General features: G+C 38.2%; 3 protein-coding genes, 1 long non-coding RNA gene and 6 other non-coding genes across 13 annotated transcripts; 7 read left to right on the top strand and 3 right to left on the bottom strand.

The window, feature by feature from the left end:
• Nucleotides 1–268: 268 nt before the first annotated feature.
• Nucleotides 269–4,391, bottom strand: LOC140763536 (protein ORANGE, chloroplastic). 4 transcript variants are annotated; one of them, XM_073101762.1, is made up of 8 exons: nt 3,992–4,375; nt 3,608–3,722; nt 2,626–2,742; nt 2,381–2,467; nt 1,750–1,826; nt 1,493–1,620; nt 778–914; nt 269–613 (listed from the first exon to the last, which is right to left on the bottom strand). In XM_073101762.1, the coding sequence occupies exons 1-8, from the start codon at nt 4,216–4,218 to the stop codon at nt 536–538; spliced, it is 966 nt and encodes a 321-aa protein (XP_072957863.1). In that variant the 5' UTR covers nt 4,219–4,375; the 3' UTR covers nt 269–535. The 4 variants fall into 4 exon arrangements, with proteins under 4 accessions (XP_072957863.1, XP_072957865.1, XP_072957866.1 ...); XM_073101764.1 differs by lacking the exons at nt 269–613; nt 778–914 and adding exons at nt 921–1,274; nt 1,346–1,396 and having other exon boundaries at nt 3,992–4,391; XM_073101765.1 differs by lacking the exons at nt 269–613; nt 778–914 and adding exons at nt 921–1,246; nt 1,346–1,396 and having other exon boundaries at nt 3,992–4,391.
• Nucleotides 4,392–4,996: 605 nt separating this feature from the next.
• Nucleotides 4,997–6,850, top strand: LOC140763848 (uncharacterized). Its single transcript, XR_012104910.1, has 2 exons — nt 4,997–5,274; nt 6,461–6,850. It is a non-coding gene; the product is annotated as an uncharacterized lncRNA (long non-coding RNA).
• On the top strand, nt 5,132–5,233 carry LOC140764095 (small nucleolar RNA Z107/R87). The gene has a single exon (XR_012104971.1). It is a non-coding gene; the product is annotated as a small nucleolar RNA Z107/R87 (small nucleolar RNA).
• On the top strand, nt 5,378–5,475 carry LOC140764082 (small nucleolar RNA R30/Z108). The gene has a single exon (XR_012104958.1). It is a non-coding gene; the product is annotated as a small nucleolar RNA R30/Z108 (small nucleolar RNA).
• LOC140764105 (small nucleolar RNA snoR31) lies at nt 5,532–5,629 on the top strand. Its single transcript, XR_012104980.1, has one exon. It is a non-coding gene; the product is annotated as a small nucleolar RNA snoR31 (small nucleolar RNA).
• On the top strand, nt 5,818–5,912 carry LOC140764096 (small nucleolar RNA snoR77Y). The gene has a single exon (XR_012104972.1). It is a non-coding gene; the product is annotated as a small nucleolar RNA snoR77Y (small nucleolar RNA).
• LOC140764094 (small nucleolar RNA Z112) lies at nt 5,965–6,183 on the top strand. The gene has a single exon (XR_012104970.1). It is a non-coding gene; the product is annotated as a small nucleolar RNA Z112 (small nucleolar RNA).
• On the top strand, nt 6,221–6,370 carry LOC140764106 (small nucleolar RNA snoR2/U65). Its single transcript, XR_012104981.1, has one exon. It is a non-coding gene; the product is annotated as a small nucleolar RNA snoR2/U65 (small nucleolar RNA).
• A 2,280-nt stretch (nt 6,851–9,130) lies between the features above and the next one.
• On the bottom strand, nt 9,131–11,631 carry LOC140763692 (cyclin-P4-1). Its single transcript, XM_073101992.1, has 2 exons — nt 11,193–11,631; nt 9,131–9,644 (listed from the first exon to the last, which is right to left on the bottom strand). The coding sequence occupies exons 1-2, from the start codon at nt 11,534–11,536 to the stop codon at nt 9,392–9,394; spliced, it is 597 nt and encodes a 198-aa protein (XP_072958093.1). The 5' UTR covers nt 11,537–11,631; the 3' UTR covers nt 9,131–9,391.
• Nucleotides 11,632–16,251: 4,620 nt separating this feature from the next.
• LOC140762621 (uncharacterized) lies at nt 16,252–24,611 on the bottom strand. Its single transcript, XM_073100493.1, is given in 10 exon segments — nt 16,252–17,409; nt 18,728–19,149; nt 19,898–20,254; nt 20,411–20,525; nt 20,672–20,858; nt 20,945–21,048; nt 21,214–21,283; nt 21,380–21,797; nt 22,680–23,045; nt 24,143–24,611. Coding segments are annotated over 10 exon segments (3,237 nt in total). The 5' UTR covers nt 24,183–24,611.
• Nucleotides 24,612–25,234: the final 623 nt, after the last annotated feature.

Here is a 25,234-nt window from a genome sequence, read left to right as displayed (position 1 = left end):
TTTTTATTCGGATAAGGATTCCTTGTAAATTAGATATTGTATACCAGGATCATACAATGCTAACTAGAGGTTAATTAAATTAGATATTAAACCAAATATACCCACCACATAACAAGAGAGAAAGGAGATAGCAGCAACAAAGCTCCAAACTAGGGCGAAGAATAATGGCTGTTCACAAAGGGAAGGAATTTGTAAGCAGGAAAAGCCAGCAGATGATTTAGAAGAGGAACATGCACCCCACCAATTAAAAAGATGAACACTGGATGTATAAGTGTTAGCAGCAGTAGATTATATTAGGAACTTGGTATATCGGTAAATTGGTTATTGTGAAGTGTCATACATAATGAAGCAAATCTACAAGGGACAAGAACTTTAGGATCTAAGATTTGTACTTATCTAACATTTGGTCTCTGGTTATCATGAAGCTTAGAATGTCACATATACGTCCAAACTCAAGAGCCGCTTACACATGGTCATGGTTATGTACAAGAAAACATGCTGGTTTGGACCGATATTGAACTAACTGCATGCAATTCTAGTCAAATGGATCGATTCGAGGATCGTGCTCACTTGCCATCGCCATTCCTGTGCAAAGGCATGTTGGGCACATGACCTGCAAATGTTTAAAATGTTAATCACATGAATTAGCATCTTGCAGTTGGCAAACAAACAGCAAACAAGAACGTCTTGAATATTTTTATATGTGGTTTCCCTCTGGTCCAGATTTTATGAGAATACTGATTGAAAACTTTATTCCTACATTGCAGAATATTTTACCTTTCCTGCACCAGAACAATTTGAGCACCGTTCTGTTCTTGGTGCTGATAATGGCTGATCTCCACCATTAACAGTCGAAACAGGCTCGATCAAAACAAGAGCTCCTGTGCTTGAACAGCGAGCACAAGCCAGGTATCCTGCAAACAGTTTACACAATTATAAATATATAATACTCCTTATTGAATTCTAGAATCGAAAAAATATTCCAGTGAATTTCATAACAGAAATTAGTAATAGATCATCTAAAAGATTGTAGCCTTTCAGCCATGGAAAATCTTAAAATTTGCAGGTAACTGCAGTTTTTCTTTCAAACCATATTGTTTTTTTCTACAACTTAACTGAAGCTATTTATTTTATTAAGCAGATTTACAAGTATGAGGTGTTTCAGACTTTGTGTTGCTTATCTATCAGCCTTCTCGACGAGCCTTTTCTACAAAGGAGCAAGTCATGAGCCTCTGGCGATTACTACCTGTAGAGCCTGAACTACAATTAATATCCTGCAAGTATATTATTCTTTTAGAATCAATAAACATAACGTTACCTACATGAGCATCACATTCTATTTTACCTTAGCTGTGGTAATTGAATTCCCGTTCTAAGGTAAACTTTCCAATAATTGCTTCATATGCAAAATAGTAAAATTGCATCATCATTGTCAATAATTTTAATATTCAGAACTTCCATGAGTTAGCTCAAGGTAACTTTAGAAGAGTACCAGTTCCTAGACAGTATTTGCATCTCTTATGCTCCTGCTGCTTGACATTGTTTATCTCAACCACCATTAGAGCTGAGATAACTCCAACTGCTCCTCCTGAGAAGGAAGCCACTATTGGATCAACCTGACTGCATTGTTTAAAGAAAGCATTAGTAAAACTTTTTGCAATCCTCAAATGATAAGAAGTATACACTTTTACGCTCTTCTGTTCACTAATTTAAAAGATAAAATAGACAATGAAACAAGCTAATGGGTACCTTAATTGCATCGGCAAATGAACATTGCGAATAAAATCTGCATAACTTGTGCCTCCTAAACCCAATTTAAGCTCCAGCTGGAAACAAAAATAGAAAGGTAAAATTCAGATCTAAGACTACAAACAGGATTTCCACCTGTTGATAAGTACTAAGGATTAAAGATTCAAATTAGCAACTCACAGAAGGTTAAACCAAAGCATGTCCTACAAAGTAAGCCATAAGCATTTTTTAAAAGCATAGTACATTATGAAATTAATCGAATAAAGAAAAAATATTTACAGTTTAAAAGATATCATAGGTATTATGAGAATAGTAAGTTTAAACATCTTTTATTTATTTTTTAGAACTTAAAAGCATGAAAAATAATGCAAGCAAATTTATAACATAATGTCAGTAGTTTGGTACCAGATTATACATAACCTAAATAATACACTGTATTCAAAAATCAAAACCTATAAGCAGGAACAGATGGCAGATCAAACCATGGAATGGAAAAACCAATTAAGACAATGATGACACATCATAATTTGTGAATTATAAGACAAAAGCTTCAAAAAAGATATTTAAGTAAGCCAACAACTCATAAGTTTTACAAGAATGAACGCTACTGATTGACTGTGTTAAAACTTACAGTTGGAGCAAGAAGGCCACCAAAGAAGATAATTCCAGCAATTAGAGAGAAACATGAAGCATAGTACAGCTTTAGATTTGCTGGAGTCTGTTTTGGGACAGCAACCACAGACTCGGGTTAGTCATTAATCAAGTAGAAATGATATTTTACTTTTTACATAAATATGCAGAAGTCAGTATAATGGAAATAAAAAATAAAAATAATAATCATGAGAATCTATGCTGCAACTAGAAAGAAAGGCTCACCAGAGGAGGCAAAAAAGGTATGAATGATGGAAAATCAGGAAGTTCATTTTCTTGCTCCTCATTTACGATTCCAAGTTCCGCATTTTTTATTCTCTGCTGTATTCTGAGCCTCCGAACCTGAGAGGAAACAAAAAGAATGAAGAAGCATAAGTGAAGATGCCAATGATAACATTCGCACATCTAACCCATCATTCTGATTCTGCTATCTAAGTATATTCCTCTAATGTTGATGACCAAAGTGGAATAGTACTATGAATTTTTCATTATTAATATCTCCTTTTGGATTGAATTAATTGTGATTTGATAATCCCATTATTACCATTACTAATCACAGAACCTAATTCTTATCCTCTTGATCTAAGACATTAGTAGAATTTAAGATGATAATATATTACTGAATCTCCCTGTCATTCGCCCCACTTGACACTGAACCTCCCTGTATTTACTTGCGGCTAAGCCGTCTCAGGATCTCAGTCCATCTAAGGATCCACCTCAAGTCTTTGTACCAGGTGAGAGCAAAAAGACAGGAATATTCTAACTAACTATATGTGGTTCAAAGGATATCTCCTACTAACTTGCCGAGTTCTTATTGTATTTTCCTGTTTTCAGGTTCTAGATAAAGTAAGGTTCCTTTTCTTCAATAACTTGATTGCATAATCGCCAGGGGTGCTGTGGTGATATATGGGCCCCTATTTACTTGTTTATCACTTATAGATTGTAGTGACATTGATATCTTATGAATGCTCCTAATAGATTTTCCAAAATTGAAAAATGCTTACCAGAATTTTCAATTTTATAACTTAAAACATTCACCTGATTGGTGAATTTCGAGTATTTCTGCAGCTCATTGCCCTCAAAGTAGATATTAGAATAATTGTGATGCATCCTTCATTTTAGAAACTTATTATTTTATTACTACAAACTAGAGAATGTTCTTCTATACAAAGAATCAGATAATATAGTGGTAATAAAAAATACTCACTTCCTCCATGTGCAGAAAGATTTTATTTCGCCGGCTTCTAATGTTATCTTGAATTTCTTGTAATTCCATTTTCGCAAAATCTTGGACCGTTTCAGGTCCTTCAATGATACAAAACCTGCAATCGAGTTCAGCAAAACAACAATAGCAAATCACCAAGAAATAATATCTAAGTATATATGTCAAAACTTAGATATGCCCTGTTATCACATGCAATCTCCAATTCAGCATAACCCACAGCTACTTGATTACATTATACTATCTAATTGAAACTATTCAAATATCTGCCACAACTACAAGCAAAGAAAACAGCAGAAAGCAATCCATTCGCTCAGTACAACATCCAGCAATAAGGACAAAAGGGTACATCGGGAAATTGGAGAATACCCGGTAGGATTCTTCTCGGCCGTATCAGATGCGCCGGCCGCGTCGACAGAGGGGACGAAGGAAGAAGCGGAGGGCGGATCGGCTTCGGCGGAGGCCATCGTCCTCCATTTCTGAGTGACCGGCGGTAGCCTCACTGCTCGGCGCTCTGCAACGGAGCTCCAACTTTGCGCGATCGGAATCCTACCGGGTGAGAAAGAACACGTTATGATCCGACCCGAACAGAGCATCTCTTTTCTAGTCTGTTACCTAGAGAGAGAGAGAGAGAGAGAGAGAGAGAGAGAGAGAGAGAGAGAGAGAGAGAGAGAGAGAGACGAGAGTGTTCTCGTTCTTTTGCTAACACTCCAGGACCAAATTTAAGGAGAAGCAGGTAGAAGATGTTGCGATCCACTGTGGCAACGAAGGAACGAGTGGTGGGTGTTCCTTTTTTCTTAATTCTTTTCCTTTTTTAATTGTTTTTAAGACTGACATGGCACTGGAATACGAGTAAATTTATTTTCTTATATTATGAATTTCTAGACTGATTATATATCAGATAAAATAGTTAGTATTTTTCACACACAATTATATATTTAAGAGGATTTATGTAGACCATTAGCTACAACTCTGGTGGCATTCGGATTGACAAACACGTTGCTATCGTCAATTATCTATCTTGGATATAATAGCGTCGTTTTATCCGCCTTACGTGTACCTCACAACTATTAATCCAACGTCCATACGCGCAGGCTTTTGCCGACCCACGATGGTTCGAGTGCTACTAATTAAGAAATTCTCATCACTTGGAAATTTGATATTTGCATTTATGCCCTCTAAAGCCTTAGAATTTAGATATTTTTTGCAAAGCCCATTTGGCCCAATATATAATGGGCCGACCATGCCTTGTTAGTGGAAACCACACGAGGCCCATTAGATTTGCACGCTGGTGCGCACGTGCGATAGCCAACCTTGGCAAGTTACCAATACCGTAACTACTGCCGCCGACTCCGATGGAAACCCTAATGCTATCTCTTTATATTCCCACGCAACCCTCTCACTCGATAATGCGTAGTCTCTCCTCTTTGGTCTTCCTCACCTCCGCCGTTGAGGGTTAGTAGTAGTTAGGGTTTATAGGGTTTCTCCATTCGCACTTGAATGGAAGGAGATTGCAATGACGACTACATAATTTTCAAGCTCAACAGACCGTATCACAGGTCTCTCTTCCGAGAGATTTGTATGTCGACTACCCCGCTGAGCCGAGCAATCCCTTCCTTTCTTTATTATTAATATGGAGATGCTTAGATCGAGTTAGTTCTTCTATGTTTTCGTTTCTGATCTTGAGTTTGATTTACTATTCCTATTTTTTCGAGTTTTTTTCGATTATTTCTTTCAGAATGTTTGTTTTGGAAGGAACTCTGCGATGAGGACAAAAGAGCTCCCTCTACTGAAAACATTGAGGACTCTCGCTGGCAGAATCGAACCATAAACTATTTGCCACCACTGAGTAGATCTCCTCCTACATTTGATATGATTTTTCCTAAATTTTTAGTTTTTATTTAGGCATGGGGTAATGATGAAGTAAATGGTAATATAATCCAACACTTGAACTGAGGATCTTTAAAGGTCCAAGTGACGCATCGATTCCTTTGCTTCTGAATCCCGAGTTAACCTTTATTTGATGATTTTTCCTGTCGAGATCTTTGAATCATATTTCAGGTGATGAAATCGAAATGTATTCTTAGGACACCTTCCTACACAGCACGTAAGTGGGCTGTGGATGAGAAAAATCATTTCTTTCTGATGATTATCATCTACCATCTTGTTATATCTAGTATAGAAAAATATTCAAAAAGCCCATGATGATACGCAAATATGTTGGAATTACCGGCTGAGAATGCAAGCATTCTTGTGATGTAAATCTTTATCTGGCTATCTGAGGCTACTTTACACTAATATCCATTGTATTGTGCAAGCTAAATGTAGATTTATTTTTATCGATCCCAATGAGGAGTAGATGACCTGAAATGATAGGAAGTGCCGTATGACACTTAACAGCAGCTGCCTCTCTGATTCCTCTTTATCTCACTTCACATCTCCTTTGCACAAAACTTGGTTTTTGTGCAAGGTGGGGCGGAGCTGGGATGAGAGACATGGATTTCTCCATGAAATTAGATGAGTCAGCTGTGTGTGTGATTTTAACTGGGTCACTGAGGGATAGCTATAAATTGTTTTAGTTCGTTCTATTTAATTTTAGGCCTGATGCCACGTTGCTGGTAGCTTGTTGCAATGACCTGCGATGCTATGATTAGGCCTATATCAAATCTTCCTGGTGTTTCGCAAGTTGATAGGAATCTGTGGATTAGTTCTTGTTCATCCACGGAGCCGGTTTTTGCGACTACATTTACACAATTTTCTGTTTCAATTTTATTTAAATGTTGTCTGATGTTATGTTTTGTTTCTTACTATTGACCAGTTTCTGTTGCTAATCTGTAGCCATTCCTAGCCTGCAAGCGATTTGTTCTCGGGATTCAGGATGATCTCTTATGTCGCATCTTTGTTTGTCCTATGAATTCGTAGGCTTGATACCTGTGACTGCATGATTGTTTTTTGGAAGAGGCTGTGTAATTGAACGAAGCTCTCTGCTGGTCCAGTCTATATCTAACTGGAATCTTGTCAAATTTCTAGAAGTAACTTCGTTATAATTGTGTCTGGTTTTGAGACTGTTGCTCTAATTGTAATGTCGGAGACTGTTAATTCGTATGTTGTTCATAATCGTATAACTAGCTTTTAATTTGTATGTTTTGGCTGCATCGTTTGTTTATTACCTGCAAGTTATATTGATAATAAATGATATCTGAGATATCTACGCCATTCCTTTTTCTAGTTCCATTCCTCCGTATGACTTGGATCTTTGATCAGAGTGACCCGTGAGCCCACATATTAGATTTGGCATCGCGACCTTTCTCGAGAGTCAAAATTTGGAGCAACTGCCAACCACTTCCTCTTCCTACCACTAAGCAATGTCTCTAGTGTTGTGCCCGGCTGGTGCTTGTTGCTGTTCATCTAAATTATCCACGGAGGATAAAATCGCATGGGGTGCATAATACAGTCACATCACCTTATATCTCATCAAGTGATTTGACCTAAAATAAAAAGGAAGCTAATGATAATCTGGACCGAAGTATACTTCTCTCGGAGGTTCCGACCTCAAAGTCATAAATGGGAATCCATTAATATTATCAACCATTTATTAGGTTCACTGTATGTTCACTTTAATCCCACTACTTTACGCCAGCAGAGACTAGTTTCTGCTGCTGTAGGTAGATTAAAGTACTTAAAACAAAAGAGCTGATAAAAGGTTTAATAAATTGCTCAGTCAAAAAGAAAAAGGAAATGTACAGATAACTGCTACTTCTTGTGAAAGATTGGGCCGGTGGTGGAATATTAGACACATCTTATCCATCCCATTAATGTCCACTTACCCTCTTTATTCTGTGCTAGTCGCAGTCACGAGACCTCAATACCTCATTCACATGTATCAATCTATTCAATTGGCATCACCTTAAACCCCATAAATAGCACACAAGCCTAAGAACTAAACCTCCACAGTCCACACCCAAGAATTAATTATGCAAAGCAACCACCAACACCAAATAACCATTCTCCTCTGCTCTTTACTTATCCTTCTACCCTTCACCACCTCTTTCGCTAGCGACGACATGGGAAGCCCACCTGAGCCAGATCCAACGGCGCAGATGCCGCCAACGCCTCCAGGAGGTGGTGCTGCTGGTGGTGGTAATGGTTGGACCGGCGATAGCGGATCCGGTTACGGATCCGGACCCCAGGGGAGCTGGCAGTACAACTGGGGGTGGGGTTCGGGTCCGGGAAGCGGGTGGGGTTTCGGGTCGGGCTCGGGCCAGAGCCAGAGTGGGAACGGGAAGGGATACGGATTCGGGTTTGGGTATGGGACCGGGTCGGGTTCGTCATACGGTCACGGATTTGGTGGTGGTGGTGGTGGCGGTGGCGGCGGCGGTGGCGGCAGCGGCGATGGTAGTGGTGGTAGTAACTGGAACTGGCGTAGTGGATTACACGGTGAAAGGCCGAGGAAGGCTAATGGTGAGAACTGAGCTGGTTTCCTTTACTCTACGTAGTGGTGGTACTAGCTTGAATAATTCTCTTTTGGTAGAGATGATATATATAATATACGACTATTATTATTATTATTATGGATTGTTTTCGCTGTAGAAGGTGTCAATTATGGGCCAGGTTACGAAGCCCAGCCCAATTATATCACACAGCTTGGATCCAACCAAAAGGGCTTAAGCACATCAAGAGATGATTATATATATATATATACCTCTTGCAAGAAGAAAAAATTCTTACAATATTATTTCTAAAGAATCACTTTTCCGGGGTATCCAAATCAAATAAGATGTACAGTCCTTTTCCAAAGAGCTTTCTTCTTGAGGCACCAACAAGAAACAAATAGTAAGAGTAGGTTACCAATAAGATAAGATATATTAGTGCAAACTTGGAAATCACATCCAATCCTATTGTCATTGCACAAGGAATCAACCAGAAAAGAAACTTGAGAAGCACAAAAAAAAAAATTTCTTTCCACCTTCACAAGGAACCAAACAGTCTCTTTTCCCTTTCAATAATTGGGCATTGCCCTCAAGCCAGATGCACAAAGAGTGGATCACAGGCTTGAAGGTTGAAGCTCATGTGGGAATGCATGCTGGGGGGGGGGGGGTTTAAAGCTCACATGGCATCCTAATGTTCAGCTGCCTTTCTTTTTTATTATTTATTTACTAGCAAGTGCCAAGAACTATACATTCATGTCCCTCTCCAGGTCACCACCACAAGTAGAGCTTTGTTATATAAATTTTGTAGGAGAAGGGGAGTTGTCATGACACATGTAACAATGGAGGATGACCTACATGAAGGCCATGATGAGAGACTTCTATATACATTTTTATTCACTCATCCCATGTTCTTATAACATGCCTCTAGATCTCTAATCATCCCGAGAATCTTGTCTATCTTACTCATTTCTCTCCACCAACAACATTGCTATCCAACTATGATGACAGAGCATAGGATAGTGGCTAGCACAATGTCCTACAGCCATATGAATTGAGAGTAAATAATTAACACAATGTATGATTTGAAATGTTTTCAATTAGAAGATAAGAAACAAGTCTGTACACACCCATTTCACAGCAAACCACAAAGTCCCCTAATCTAAGTAAGCCAAGATTTAAGAGAGAGAGAGAGAGAGATGATAAGAAGACAGTAGGTTTTGTTCCACATGAGAAGGGGTTGGAATCTAAAGGAACAGACCTCAAACAAAAGAGTATTAGTCTGTCCATCTAACTAACTAGTGATCACTGTCCACTATTGAGCTCTGTAAGGAAGCACATCTCAGACAGCTAACTGTTGCTGATGCTGGCAACTGCTGGATTCTTCCTCAGACAAGCAGCAATGTAACCTTGGAGGAGCAGAGGGTGATTCTGAGTACAGCATCTCACTCTGAAGAATGGAACAGTAGGAGTTGAAGATTACGGGGGTCACATTTAGATCGAAGCTGACGCCAAACAAGAAATCGACTTCCAAGTAATTCATCTCCATCAAGCTGATCCCTCCAACCTTTGCAAAGTATGCATTGTTGTAACATCTAAAAAGAAGAAAAAAAATTGTGCAGATGCGGTAATTAGTAACAATCAATATTAGATCTAGCTAAAGAAAGACTCAACTAGTGAATCCATGTCCAGCCCTTGATGATGAAAGCAGTATAGATTGTCAAATTCCTGTTACGTGTAACAAACATAATTGGACATGTCAAATTGTCAATTCTGACTTAATTAATGAACTGAAAATGATTGGTATATGTAGGCAATCTATGATCTGACAAGGTAACTAATTGATACACCTCTTAAGAGATATAAAAAAAAGACTTAATATATATTGACAAACATCAGTTTATCTTGGTTAGCGTGAGCGATGATAAAACTTGGATTAAGTAGAAAGAACGAAAAGGAAATGAAGTTCAAGAGCAAACTTAGTTGTGATGTGTAGTGCGCTTGACTTGCTTCTCAATGCATTTATTACTAATATACAGGACTTGTTTGGATAGCCAGAGAAGATTTCTAATTACATACTAATAAGTAATAATTGTCACAAGCAATAAAAACTTTCAAACAATTCACCTGCCAGTTGTCTTGCGTACTATGACTATCTTCTTCATATCTCTTTGGATGCATCTTGTAAGTCCAATGATTGGTTCATTTGCAGTTAAAGGGGAACATCAAAACCACCAAACATCCAACTAAATGCACCAAATGATCACCCAGTCCATGTCATTCCCTCAAATGACTTCTCAAAATGGACAATGATTTAAATTTTTACTGCAGATTAAATCTTCCTATCACAAAAATGATCACCAATTTTAACTCAAAATCATTGACAAATTGGCCCCATCTCGCAACTTGCATTAATTCAATTTCAAATGAAGGTGAGAGGAAAGCAGATATGGGACCCCATTCATGCATGTGTGGCTGGATGGAATAGCAGAATAGCCCAACACTCTTCCTCGCACTTGGTTGCTAATTAGATGAACCTAATTGGAATCCCTGTTCTTCTTAATTGACCTAAAATAACCCAAAAGCCAAGAAAGGTGAAATCACAATTCTACCCTCAGATTTTTCTCCACCTTTCAGATTAGAATGATGCAGGAATTCCTTTGAAGACACGCCCACTACTTTCTCGGTTGACAGGTGCAGGAGGAGACGAGAAGTCTCCTAGAAGCAATTAATTGAGGCTTTAACACTTGGCTCAGCTTTTCAGAAATTATCTGATGAGATGAAAGAAGCGGATAAGCATTATCGCAAGCAGGTGAGAATATCTGTTTGCGTGCGACCAAGAAGGGATCAGAATTCCAAGAAGAAGAAAAAGAAGGAAGCGAAATTGGGATCTTCAATAAGATATCAGCAAAGTAACTGTGAATTCTATCTGGGCTTTCACCAATTCCACTATCCTCTGATTTCAAAGACCCGCTAGGGAACAAAAATATCGACTTTTTAACACCCTAGTCACAAAATCTGAAGTTTTTCTTTAAGATTTCAAGAACCCACAAAGGAATTCAGCTGTAAAATCCAAAAAAAGACCAAGAATTCAACGGACCAACATCAAGTAAACCGCAGAGATCAAACCGAGATAAGCTTACATGTCATCCACGAACTTGACGGCGGTGATGACACTGGTGATCAGGAACCGATGGACGTTGAAGGAATCGACGGCGACGGTGGGGTGGCGCTGCAAGAACCGGTCGAGGTAGATGTACGCGACGACGTAGCACGAGGGGCTACATTTGGCGAACTGAAATATGCGCTCGAGGTAGCTTCGGATCGAGATGGACGGCTTCGTCAAGCCATGAAAGGCAGAGGCGGTGTGGTGCGGCGCAGGGATGCGGTGGGCGGCATCGTTGCGCTCCGCGACTCTCTGGAGGAGGGACGAGAGGATGGACACGACTCGCGGGATCGAGTTGGGATCCTCCACCAGCTCCGCCATTGGTGGATTCTAATGGAGGAGAACCGGTGGAGAAGAAAGGGAGGAGGACTAAGACTAATACTAAGCAAGCGTTTTATTCTTAAGAGTTAAAAAGGATGAGAGTGGGGAAGAGAAATATATAGGAGAGGGAAGAAGAGAGAGAAAGGTAGCTAATTAAAAATAAGGGATGACTCCATCCCAATATTTTATATCTTAGGGTCTATTTTGCATATTACCACCTAAATATTAACAAAAAAAACCCGCACATTCTTTTTTATTTATAACTATTGGAAAATGGAAACTCCTAATATTTGGTTATCGATTTTAAAGATTTGGGTACGGATTTGGACTTTAGATTGGGAATAATTTCGATTTGGTGAAGTCATTTACTTAATTTGGAAGGGATATTAATTAGTGTGCTGGGTTGGGTTGCGAGCTTTGGAGATGAACCAGGACGGTGGTCGGAATCGTGCCTTTCCGCAGTCCAACAGATCGACAGGTAAAAGGACCTTCCAGGATTATACAATTAATGCATGCTTTGTACGATAAGGATCAAAACAACGTAACTTTCCATTTTGCACCCTGACTTATGTGGTTATTGTAACACACAGGACAGGGTGCGAAATATAAATGTCCTTAGAATAATTTTCTTTTAAAACGTTTACTTTTATTAAACATGGGAGTATGTTTACCACGTCTACTGTGATGGGTAATGTGGGAACGTAAAATGATAATTATGGTCTTATAAATAATTAATTATACTTCAAAATTCTCAGTCATATTTTTTCTAACGAAAATATTGCAAGAAATCATGCATGCTTGGCAAGTGACCATGTGATTAACTTTATTAATATTAATTAAAATGGTAAAGGCCACATGCAATGATATAATCAAAGTTTTATATGGCTCTTAATTAACGATTTGGTTGCAAAAAGGGCTATGTATGTTTGTTGATCAGGAGACAAGGTTTTTGTTTGTTGATTTGCTACACCTAAAGTTGGAGAACTAAATAATAAGCTGGAGGAGTATTTTTTTAATTTTTTAATTTTTTAAATTTAATTTGTATACTTAATATGATTAGTTGATCCTGGGGAAGTCTTCATGTTTGTCCATTAAAAAGAAATTTAATTTAATTCGGTGCATATGGACGCGTCAATGCATCTGTATATTTAATGTAGCAAAATTTTGAGCAATTTTGACGTGGAGCTCTAGATGATGTCAACTTAGCATTTTTCGAAATGTTACAATTATTATATCTAATCAAACTGAATCAAATAGGTAGCAAGCAGCTTGCTTGCAAGCAAATTCATAAGGGAAAATAAAATTTCTATACTGAATGCGACCTTATAGTTGTATCTAATCCATGCTAAATTAGCAAGACTTTTTAAGGTTACATTTAACGTGCTATATTGATCAAAATCGACCAAGTTAGTAGATATCTCCCCATCAATAAAATTGTAGGGTCGATTTTAACCTCAAATAATTATTATGATTTAACAGTGTTGTAATTCGAAGGTGCATCTCTACAACGTGATGTATCTTGGTAGTGTTTAGTTCGAAATAATAGCTCAGCGATGCACACGACTTAAAGCTTAGATTATATAACTTGGTATATTAGCTAAAGCTTAGTGAAATCTAAATGTGTCGGTATCTAGAGAGAGTCAATTTTTTGTCCAATCCATATATAACATTTAGGCTCTTAAATTTTTAAATCCTTGCCCACCAATTTGTGGTGATTTCTCCATAAATTTGACCTAACATGAGCAAAACCATAATATATATATATATATATATATATATATATATATATATATATATATATATATATATCAGTCATTAACTTATCAATTAGAAAATCCTGCACATCGGCAACACTTCTATAGATATAGGAGCTCAAAAAAATTTCATATGTAAACTATGTGGTTATCCTCTCAACCTCAGTTTGATTACTTGGATAAGCAACTCTCTCCAGGCATTTATCTTTCTTGCCAACTAAGGAAGATTATAAAGAGAGGAGGTCCTAATCATATCCCAACTCCCTTATCCACATAGAGTTTATCTTCACTAGAATAATGTTTTCTACTCCTACCTCTACAATTAAAAGCAAGAGAGGGGGGAATAGAATAGAATGGAATAGGATCGAGAATAAGGACACACTTTACAGCACTATCTGAGGTCTATCTGTCATCTTGGCCTTCATCCTAGCTGGCAGTAGATGAACTTTATTATGATGAGGTGGCCCCCACTACTACTACTACTACCACCACCTCCACCAAGTTAATATTTTTCTCATGCCTTACAAAATACCCCTTACATTCAACTTTCTTACGTCAAACGCCACTCTATAAGGCGGTAATTTGGCATGGTGTGGTAGGGGTAGGATCGGAAAAGGGAAAAGAGGATGCCTTACCTTAGCTGTTATTTTGGTAAAAGAGAAGGGAAGGGAAGGAAAGCGTACTCGTCTTTCTCGGCTGAGTAAAACGCGGTATACAACTCCTACGCACGAATCCTTTCACGTGGCTACCACGTGGGCAAACACCCCCGAACAGAACATCCTGTAAATGGTCAACCAAAAAATTCGGCTAAGCAATACAAATTATGCTGCGAATATAATTCTCAGGATATCTCAAAGGTATAGATCTTACCATGTCTAATGCTACCAACTTTTTAGAGTTAATATCGTAATACTAATACTTACCGTTAGATATTACTGTCAATACTCATACAACATAAGCCTCGTTAACTATTTAAGCACAGTCTCTTCGGCTTTCCTGTGATAAAAAAGAAATATAGGAAAAAGTAAAGGAACTGGTGCATATTGCTTGGGGTCTTGAAGTTGAGAGGCCCACCCATCTAGTAATAGATCAGCGAACAATGTTAGTTGCTGTATGAGAGTGGGACAGTTGAGGCATACCACAGCTCATGGGACCCTTTCATAGTGTGGTCCTCACCCTTCTTACACTAACCCTCAGGGGTGACATCAGAGAAGCCAAAGGAGCTCATACCAAGGGGTGTCGGTGTGGCCCAAAAACTTTATGATTCCATGCTTCCAATACTTGTGGTGGGAAAGGCTGAGCTCTTCAACAAGTCCCTGTTTAGAAGAAGCAGAAGGCGGCCATGAGTATATGACAATGCATATGGGGCACACTTGTGCATGTCACACCCCAACTACTCGATTTGTTTTAAGCTTTTCAATTATGGTCTCCCACGTGGCGTGTCCATTTGGCCAAATATTTTCCAGATCAAATCATCTGTTACCTAAGAAAACTGTGGCTTGTGGGTTTTGCAGTATAAAGTAGGGCTCATTAAGGGTTGCAAACACTTTGGCTAGGGTCAGTATTCATGCATTACTCTATTGCAACTTGTAGTCTAGAATCTAGAGATGACAAATAACATGTAGAGTAGAAAAATTGCAATGCCTTGCGTATCAAAGCAATTTGAGAGAGAAGTGTGAACTTTGTCAGAAAGCTAACTCAGAGGTGTAACACTCCTGATCAGAAGAATATTTGATAGGTATCGGATCACAACCATGTTGATATATTCTACCAGATCTATTCTAAGTTTCTAACAGGAGGTAGCATGTGATGATTCTGTGGATGTAAAGAATAATTTTGCATATGATTGACATAAATTCATGCATGATGAGGGGGAAAGTATAGTTTAACTGAACACCAAACTGCAACACATGAATTTGCATATTACACCTAGTGTACAATGAAAATTTACTAGTAGATTAACAATGAAATCAACCAAACCATAAATAGCAGAATTTTGTAAAATTTATGACTATTGATGCACTTTAGAAACATACCAGAAAAAGAAGTTAGATTGCACTCTACATATCTGTGAATAAAATGTCGGTTAATATGCAGCAGAAGAAAGTGGACATCACATGGGAATCAAACTGCTCATTGGTGACATCACACAGAAGGAAGCAAACATGATAACCTTGTGAATCAACAGCTGAACTTACGTCATGGCAAAAGGAATTCTAGATCACAAATATTGGATACAATTTACATGATAGGAAGATATACCAAGTTAATGATGGTGCATCATGATAGTTGCAGTCTTGTGCAAAAGCTGCCTTTCAGAGAATCATGAAAGCACCTTCAAGGCCCCATTCGAGTACAGATTCCGTTTAAATCTACAGATGCTGACCACTGCAGCATGTTAGTTCTGAAGAAACAACATAACCATATAAAGAAAGCCGTTCTGACTCTTGAGCCCTCCTAATGCATGACAATAAATGTGGAGAGAGGAGCAAGAAGATATCTTGCAAACAATGTGGCATTGGTACTTAAGAGAGATGAAATATCAGAGCAGCTGATTCTGCAATGTATACTCGCTCTTACAAAAAAAAACATCATAAATGCTGATATCTCAGAAATAGAACAACTGATCATCTGTCATCAAACAACATAAGATGACCTCGAGCAGAGTTCAGAAAAATTTAAAAGTATAGTACAATGGTGTGGGACATGATCATTGCCCTCTTTATTTTTTGTCAGGGGCTAGCTTCTTTTAGTAGAACCAAGCCTGAAGGATATCAAGCATGGCACATTTACACCTTCGTATCTCCAGCTTTGAACTGTAGAAACATCAATCAGACAGCACATTTGTCTGTATTCTACGGTCAGGAAGAATATCAAATGGACAGATAAGGGCCTTCCCTTCCAGAAAAAGAAAAATGAAGTCCCAACATCTCAGGTCTAATCATAATTCTGGAGCTCGTCTCAACCTTGAGCATTTGATAATGCTTACGTGTCAATCAATGACTTATATTCCGCTTTATCATGACATCCTCTACTTCTTAATATGTCAAGTACCACATCAGTACTCTCTATGTCATTCTCCTGCTTGCAAAGTGCTAGGATGTTAGCAACATTTATTCGTTTTGGCCTCCAGTTGTTTACACCTCCACTTGATGAAGCTTTTTTCAGACAAAATAATGCCTCAGGTATTTGGTTCTCCTTGATGTACCCCTCTGCAAGGATTTCCCATGTGGTTGGTTTAGGTTTTCCACCTTTTGCAATCAATTGATCAAGAGCATGCTTGGCCTTACCAACAAACCCTTGTCTAGCATACCAACCCATTAGAATGTTGCATATTTTGGGATCATAATTAGACGTATTGCGCATCCATTCCTCATAAAGCTTTTCAGCTCCATCGACATCCCCTAGCCTGATCAGAGATGAAAGCATGGACTGATAACCCAAATTCAGGATGGCCGGGAAAGTTGCTTTGTACTTGTTCCAAATGCGATATACTTCTTCCCTCTTGTCTATGCTGCCATAAAGACCAATAAGATAATTAAAAGGTGTCCGATCCCTACCTGTCATTCTTGTTTCAGCCTCTTTTAAGCAACTCTGTGCTTTCTCGAAGTTGCCCAGTCTAATGTACATGGTAGAGAGTGTGGTGTAAGTGGTCCAATTTGCATTGATACTGCTCTCTGAAGTCATCAGACTTACCACTCGTTCCATCTCCTCTACATCTTTCATTGCTGCGCAATTTGTTATCCAAATATTGTAAGAGTATATGTCAAACATAATATTCTTTTCCTTCATCTCATCAATGATCCTAATGACCTTGTCATGCTCTCCAACATTCATGTAAAGAGTCATCATCACATTGAATGGAAGTGCATCAGTGGCATATCCATTGTTTCTCATTTTCTCAACGATCGCTTCTGCTTTGGATTTCATTTTTGCTTGCCCATAAACATTTAGAAGAGCACCATATGTACGTTTATCCTTCATGGTATCAGGAAGCTTGGAAAAGTGTTCTTCTGCATGTGAAATACCATATACCTTGGCGATCAGATCCAGCTGAATTGCCATGTCACTAGCTGAAAATGTAAATCGGTCTCCTCTGGCAGTCATCCATTCATATATCTAAAAAAAATACAAATAGAAGGGACAATTAAGTAATACAGTAAAATAAAAGCCAACAGAATAGAAAGACTATATATAAATGGAATAACTTCAAATGTGAAAGGCCTGTGATACTTGACTATAGAAAAGCAATAACTTAAATGTAGATTTGACAATCTCTTCTTACAGGAACAAGGAAATGAAAATAAACGGAAGCAAAAATCAAAATTTTCTGACCCAAGATGAAAAGCAGAGAAAAACTTGCAAATAAATCAACTAAGCATAGAAATTACCCATATCTTAATGAAAGAACAAGATGATTTTTTTTATCTTTGCATAGCCTAGATATTACAGAGGCAATGAGAGACCTCAATTACTGTCCCTCCAACATCCTCTAAATGATCTACAATGGCTGCCTGATGTTCCCATAACTGCTCCACCTATTAGAGGCTAGAGCTACCACCATACGCAAACCTGAATTTTGGGCCATCTCTTTCTAGGATCAGATATTGCTATTAAGAAATATGCTTGTGAGTTTTGACAGCAAAGAAATTAGCCGTGAATCGTAACCCTCATTTTCTTGCTCCATGAAACGCTAAAACCTTAGCTTAAAACCTATAAATCCTACTAATTCCCCTGGAGTTGGTAGTTCTGAATTTTGTTAGCCACCATCAACTAAAAATTTGTTGTCACCTTAAGATACGTAATCAAGCATGATGTTAAATTTCATAACTGGAGAGACACACACAATCAATTTGTTTTCTAGAACTACTAAATTATAATTTTCATGCATTGTTCCTCCTATGCACCTAGAATTAGCTGCCTAATATTCTGGTCAAATGATATGCATTCTCAGCCTCTGAGTAGAACCATCTTATGGAATATCCACAGTACCAAAAATGTATAACATCTGTGCCAATTTGATCCCTGCATCATCGATGTTACTTTTTGACTAATAAAGTCACACTATTGATGGTCAACTGTCCTTGAAGTTACACTTGAAAGTTTAGCAATTGACGGCCAACATATCCACAAAAGTGTCCATGCATCCATAAAATTATACTTTTGAAGACAATGAGCTATTTGTCGAAGAACATTAGAAATTAGAGTCTAGAAGCATAAGAAACACACATCTGCTCAAAACCAATTCTCTAGTTACCTCATCCCTTGTAATATCAACAACTACTCAGTCACACAATAAATGAAGTGGCAAATCACCAAACATTTCTAAATTTTCAAATTATAAGAACTGATTCAAACCCCAAAGATACCGAAAAAGAGAGAGAGAGAAAATTTCAAAATGGTAATCAAGGAGATAGAAACAAACAGGTAAGACTACCTCGAGGGCGAGCCTATAGCGGCGAAACTTCCTGAGCTCCTTGGCTACACGGCAGAGCTCCCACTTGGAGAGCCTTCTCTCGTCCTCATCCCACCGGTCAAGCACGTCGCCGGACCGAAGCCCCTGGCTCTCCATCGTCGCGATCCGACGGTAGAGCGAACTCCATTTGAGCGCCGGCCGCCGCTCGAAGTCTACCGTCCCGTAGCTGTGCACCTTCGATACCGACGAGCATCGTATCTGAAGACATGGCCACTTCTTCTCCTCCTTGACGAGGACGACGGGAGAGCGAAACCCTAGAAGTAGTTGGGATGAGGTGGAGGACGGAGAAAGGAAGGAGAGAGGAGGAGGGGATGGGGAGATTTGGTAACGAAGAAGCATCTTTTCTAGGGTTTCGATGTGCTCGAACTTCGAAGAAGTTGGAACTTAGAAGGAGAGGAGAGATGACTGTCGCGCGGATAAGAGGCTTCGATTTTTGACGGAGAAAAGCGGGAGATTTATCCCTTTTAAGAGGAGTTATCCATTTGGTAATCTTTTAAAACTTTTTTCATTTCACACCGTATATTATCTGATTATTTTACTTTACACCCTGCACCATGTGATTATTCCACTTTTACACCCTATATTTTCACTATCTCTAATTTGACCCTTAATATTTTTTATGAGATCATAGTTCAGGGTGCTTTTTGATATTTTATTGGAAAAAAGTATCTGTGTTCATTAAAGCACAGTGCAAATCACAATAAACACATAATGCATGGTGTAAAATGAAGAAAATCGCTAATTTTAGCAGGGGAAGAAACAAATGATTTGTTCCAGAAATAAACATTCCTCTTTCAGAAATAAGATAAATCACAAAGCAAGTATTGATCTCCATATCAGACAGCTCCTAGGCACACTGCACTTTCACCAAGCACCTTTTTTTTTTTTCTATTGGCAATAAATACAAGTTCTAGCTCCAACTTTTCACAAATAAATTGCCAAGCTATACACAAAAGAACAAACTCGAGCTGATTTAAAGGCAACTATCTGATCCAGCTCTCTTAAAAGTCGGCAAATGTATCGTTGTAGAAAACTAAAAGATGAAGGCGCACAAGCTACAATCACCCAACCATTTGAACACCTCATTTTAAGTTTTAAGTTGTTAAAGGAAGATGTTATTGGGGGTAATCTAGCTGAAATTGGAAGATTGATAACTGGAGAGACTCCCCTCAACGTCGGCAACTCCACTCTCTGCTCGGGAGTTGTTTGTGACTGGTTTCTGTTTCAGGGGATGGTATAGAAGTTCTGCCTCTGGAAATGATGAATTGCAAGGAATATCCAGCAGCAAGTCATGATCAGAACTGTCATCAATCTGTTCTAAAAGGGCAAGTGAGAATCTCCTATCTGGAGGAGATTCAAAGAAGCTCCTTGGGTCAATGAATTCAGAGGCTGCAATGCTGGAATTCAGTTGAGAGTAACTTCTCGACGGTAGATCCATGCTCCCATGTTTACAAATTCTCTTAGGGCTTCTCATAGCGCCTTTCAGCTCTGGAGTTCAGAAATAACAATGAATCAGTTTATAACTGTGTCTTCCTTTAATGCAAGAATTCAGTGTGTGAGCAATAAGTAATGCACGACGGGCCTAATTCCTAATACTTCAAATGCTTAAATTTGCACCAAAAGTGGACTGGGAGAAGATGAAACCTGTATAGCTGTGATTTTGGCCACTACAAGGCCTCTTGAGGGGTGACACGTTAAAATTTGCAGCAAATGACCCACTTACTATCTCCTGTCCTTTAATCTGTCTATCATTTTTCTCCTATAGAAAACACAAAAAATCAGGCAGGTCCATATTTGTGACTTCAGAGCAAGGAGTCCATAATATAATACTAGCAAATGTATCCACATCCGAGGCATTATGTTGAACATCTAAAATACAAGTATTAGGTGGCAACCAATTCATACCTTCAGCTGTTTATAGCACTCCACCCACTTAGACTTTGTTGAACTATGTAATAAAAGTCTCTTCAAATTTCTACGTTCTTCAGTATTTGCTCCTGGAGATGATAGACTGAAAATTCCCTCTCCAAGCAGTTTTTGGAAGTAATATAAAGTCTCCATAAATTGAGACGTACTGAACATGCTTCTAAGACTGCAGTCATAACAAAATAACACCATAAGTAATGACACAGCTGTTTTATCTTTACTAGATCAGTAAAGCCAGAAGAACGAGAGAACCTTTCAGGAGGTTTCACAGTATCTGTAGTAGGAAGATGTTTCAGCAATTGTTGTTGTTCCTCATATGTAAAATACTTCATGAAACTCTCAAAGTTAACAATATCCTGCCAAAACACAAATAACTCGCATAGTAAGCTCAATTGGACAAGTTTGTTGAAGCTAACATCTTATGGCCAATAGATTCTCAAGAATATCAACTAACGAAAACTTTTAAGATTAAAAAAAAAAAAGATGAATGTTTAGGTGGATATTAAGCAACATAAACCGACCTTTATATCTATTGACATCAAAGATGAATCTGCTTCTTGCAGGATCAGTAGCTTTCGATGAAGCTTATCCCTGCAAAGGAGAAAATCCAAGCCATAGAGAACAAGAAGTTAATCAACAGTAACTGCAAAAACAAAGTATTTTAGGAAAAATAATACTTCAAGGCACCTTTTAGCATTATCTTGATCCACTTGTGCTGTAGACTTCTTATGTTCTTCAGCAGCCGTGTTTCCTTTTGTTTCACAATTTATAGGAAAAGATGCTGGCCCTGAATAGGCCTCATCAGTAATATACAATCTATTATCTACAGTAAATGAGCTTGCCTCTGATTCTTCTTCTATCAGTTTCAAATTTGGACGTCTAATTAGTACACTACCATAGCCAATCTCAAAGGAACCTGTTGGTGTTTCCCTTTGATAAAGAAGGTCACCTTCCGAGCATCCAGAAAGGTAAGATGACTGCTGTTCATGCATTATGGAGTGCAGATCCTTCGTGAGCCTTTCAACAGAAGAGGGTCTACGACAACTTACAGATGTCCTCTTTCTAGATGGAAGTTGTGACTCCCAATCATTTGACTGTGCTGAACCTGAGAAAAGGAGATTGCAGAAAATTATTTTACAAGAAAAGTTTGACAACAATGATAGAACTAAATGAAGAAGCTTTAAGCATCTAAGATCGAAAACTGGCTATCACTTAGATATCAAGTTAGCAATCGCTGATAAGTTCTTGTTTAGTGCTACTACAGACCAAGATAGCAATTAACGAATCATCCGTGCACATATTCAGAAAAGACATGAGCTCATAATGGAAAATTAATTTTTATCAAGCTAGACAAATGATAAGCATCGAACTTGATGCACATTTGGCGTATCAAAGTGGTGAAAATGCACTTTACAGAAATAAGAACCAAAGAATTTCTGGTCATTGCTTTTATCTTCTAAAGTTATGCACTCTGAGTCTCTGAACAATCATAAGAAAATAGAAGTAAATCCATGGAAAGTGTTCTTCTATGAGAATATAATAAAATTTAATTAGCAGCTCTGAGGAAGATGAGGAAGAACACTGTTCTTATTTATCTTAGTGATATTCACCTTTAATTTTTTTCCCCTTTTTGATGAGAGGGGCCTACAAAATCTATTTTCATAAATTTGCATAGGCAGCTGATATATATACACAGTCTATGCGTCAACTTTTGGTTACAAGAGGGTTTTACAAAGCCTACTGCCAGAATGACAAAGAATAACAAGACGTTGTATCGAACAGCCACAAAGGCAAGAAATGCTAGGACACATGGTTTGCTAGTTCAAGGATGTGATCCTCAAGTCCCTATTTATAGTTTAATGAACTCATCTTTCCACATTCCTTTTCTCAAAGCTATCGGCTAGTATATGCACATCCTTCTCAACAAAGGAAAGTGGTACCATTTACCAAGGCACATGAAATTTGGTGGATAGGAGAAATTATTAACCTGCCAGATCACTTGCATCAGCAGCTCCAAAATGTGCACAACTCTCTGAGTATGATATTGCTGATCCAGAACTAGATCGATTGCTTGTATCCCCCTCAATGATCTTTTGGAAGTTCTGATCACAAAATCGCATTTCACTTTCATTTTCCAGTATGATGTTGTTTTGCTTTTTCTTGAGCAACTTCTGCTCTTTGGGCTTGGATGATACACATTTCACTTTAGTAACTTTTACTACTGCAGAAGTAACAGCTTCACGAGCATGCAGCGGAGTGTAATTTGTCAATGAACCTTTCGTCCTCCATCTTGAACCACATGCATTGCACAACACTGGCTTTTCTGGCGGCCCATTCCGCCAAAGAGGAGTACCTGTTGCATTAGTTCTCTCCCATAATTAGTAAGCTAGTAGTCCAATGATATTACAGGACACAGAACATGGTGACATAGTAGAAAAGTGCTATATTATTGTAGCATTCATGCACTCTAAACCACTGATAGTAGACTATGCTAAAATTTGAAAATCAAACGCATAAAGATTCTGCTAACATACTGTTGAAAGTTATACATTCTATTTGCAGGCAATAAAAACAGGACGGTTATGAATGGCATGTAAATTACACATGAAAATGATAGTGGAAGTACTTAAAACAAAGTTATGTTCAGGTGCCACCATAATAAAGTATTTACTTAAGATAAATCAATACTAAAAGCACAATGTGTGACAAACATGGATGAAAGCACCCCGCGCATGAACTAGTACAGAGAGTGATTCTTGAAATTATTCTACCACATCTGATACATACAATTGTCATGTGGAAGTTGTGACCAAGTTAGTAAATATTCTCCATGTTATAACTTACAAAACAAGAACAGGCTGCAATTCAAGGTGAAGAAATAGATACACTACTACCCAGAAACAAGTGGATCTTAATCAAGAAAAGAAAGGCAAAACATAAACAATTGTCCTCGAGCATTACTGCAACTCAGCCACAAACTATAGCAGAACAGCACAATCTCATAACTTCTCAATTTCTCTTGAATGTTCTTTAAGTAACATCTGTTACTAAATGTTGCTAGCATGGTTCAAAGAATATACAGGGATTCAAAATTTAGGAAGAACAATATATTATATAGAAATTAGAAAGGATAAAAGAACACCGAAGAACTCATAAGAGTACAGAATTCGGAGTTCAAACCCTTCAGAAATCCCATATTTGACGACCACATAACATATAAATTGCAAACCAAGAAATCGTGCTTACTGAACAACAAAAAATCCAAGAAATCAAAGTTTAGATATTTCAGGGAAGTTAGGAAACATTACATCAAACACCTTACACCCCAAATGCATCAAGGTTCAATTTTTATCATTCAGATATCCTCAGGAATGCATGAAAGAAGGAAGGAAGGAAGAAGATCCAAATAAAACAAATCTATTCATCAGAAAAATATGAATAAGCGCTCACTTGTAACTCCACAATGACAGCAAGGTCCATTCTTTCCCATAAAGCAATCTTTCTCTCTTCCCCCCTCTTAATCCCAATACAAAAATTAGCAGGAAAAAAAAAAGATGAAAAAAATCAGTTTTTTTTGTTACACCAATATTCAACAAAATTAGCAGGAGTTCTATCTGTATGAATCCCTGTCGCCTATTAAACTAATATCACTAGGCTTTGAGAGGCTTCTGCTACAAAACCCAGAAGGGAATTCCGGGAAGACAACTCTAGTCAAGGCTTCGGTTGGTGTTCTACTCCTATCCAGTCTGACCCAAAAGAGAGAAGAGAGAAGAGAGAAGAGAGAAAGAGAGAAAGGTAAAGGGGAAGAAAGGAGGAAAGAGAGAGAGATGTAGGAAGAATGGACTTATGAGAGAACGCACCCCAAAAGATCTATAGGGTCAGATGGGTTCTAGATGGATATCTGTACAAATCCAATGGAAGGGAGAAGGCCATTGGAGAATCAATTTAATGGTGGGGAAAAGGGAGGAGAGTTGAATAGAATAAGGTGGGGATGGCTTTCGGTATTTTATTCTTATTTTATGACCTCTTGGCTGGGCTACTCGTAACTTTATTACATTTTGTTTTTTAATTGGTAGGTTTTAATGGGTATAGAAGATATATGCACTCAATATTAAAAGCTCAATTTTATCAATTAAAAAACCAACTGTAATTAAATTGCAAAAATCTCTCTTGGGCAATAATTTGCAAAATAATGCTACTAGATAGTTACATTAGCAATTATGGACCAAAATGTACCTTACTCCGCCAATCATCACCTCTCCTCTAGTTCGCCATTAAATCAAGCACCGAGTTCTCCTCTTTGTGACCGCCCCCCAACATCATGAAGCTCCATTGCTCCAATGCAATAGTTGCCTAGTTTCGACTGCTCAAGTCTTCTCTCATTCCTCAGCTTGATCACTTTTGCCTGGATTCTATCGCAATTTATGGATGCCCCTATATTTTTTTTTCAAAGCCTTACTTTGTTGATTAGGGTTTTATAGTTTCGTGAGATGTTGCATTTAGAGTTGTTCCGCCGTTGACTACATCTCCCTCTTTTTTTTT

Source organism: Typha angustifolia, chromosome 7 (assembly GCF_048772165.1).
Source record: "Typha angustifolia cultivar Huaian chromosome 7, ASM4877216v1, whole genome shotgun sequence".
NCBI classification, from domain to species: domain Eukaryota; kingdom Viridiplantae; phylum Streptophyta; class Magnoliopsida; order Poales; family Typhaceae; genus Typha; species Typha angustifolia.
Note: the sequence above shows the minus strand (reverse complement) of the source record. Positions and strands in the feature narration are given on the sequence as shown.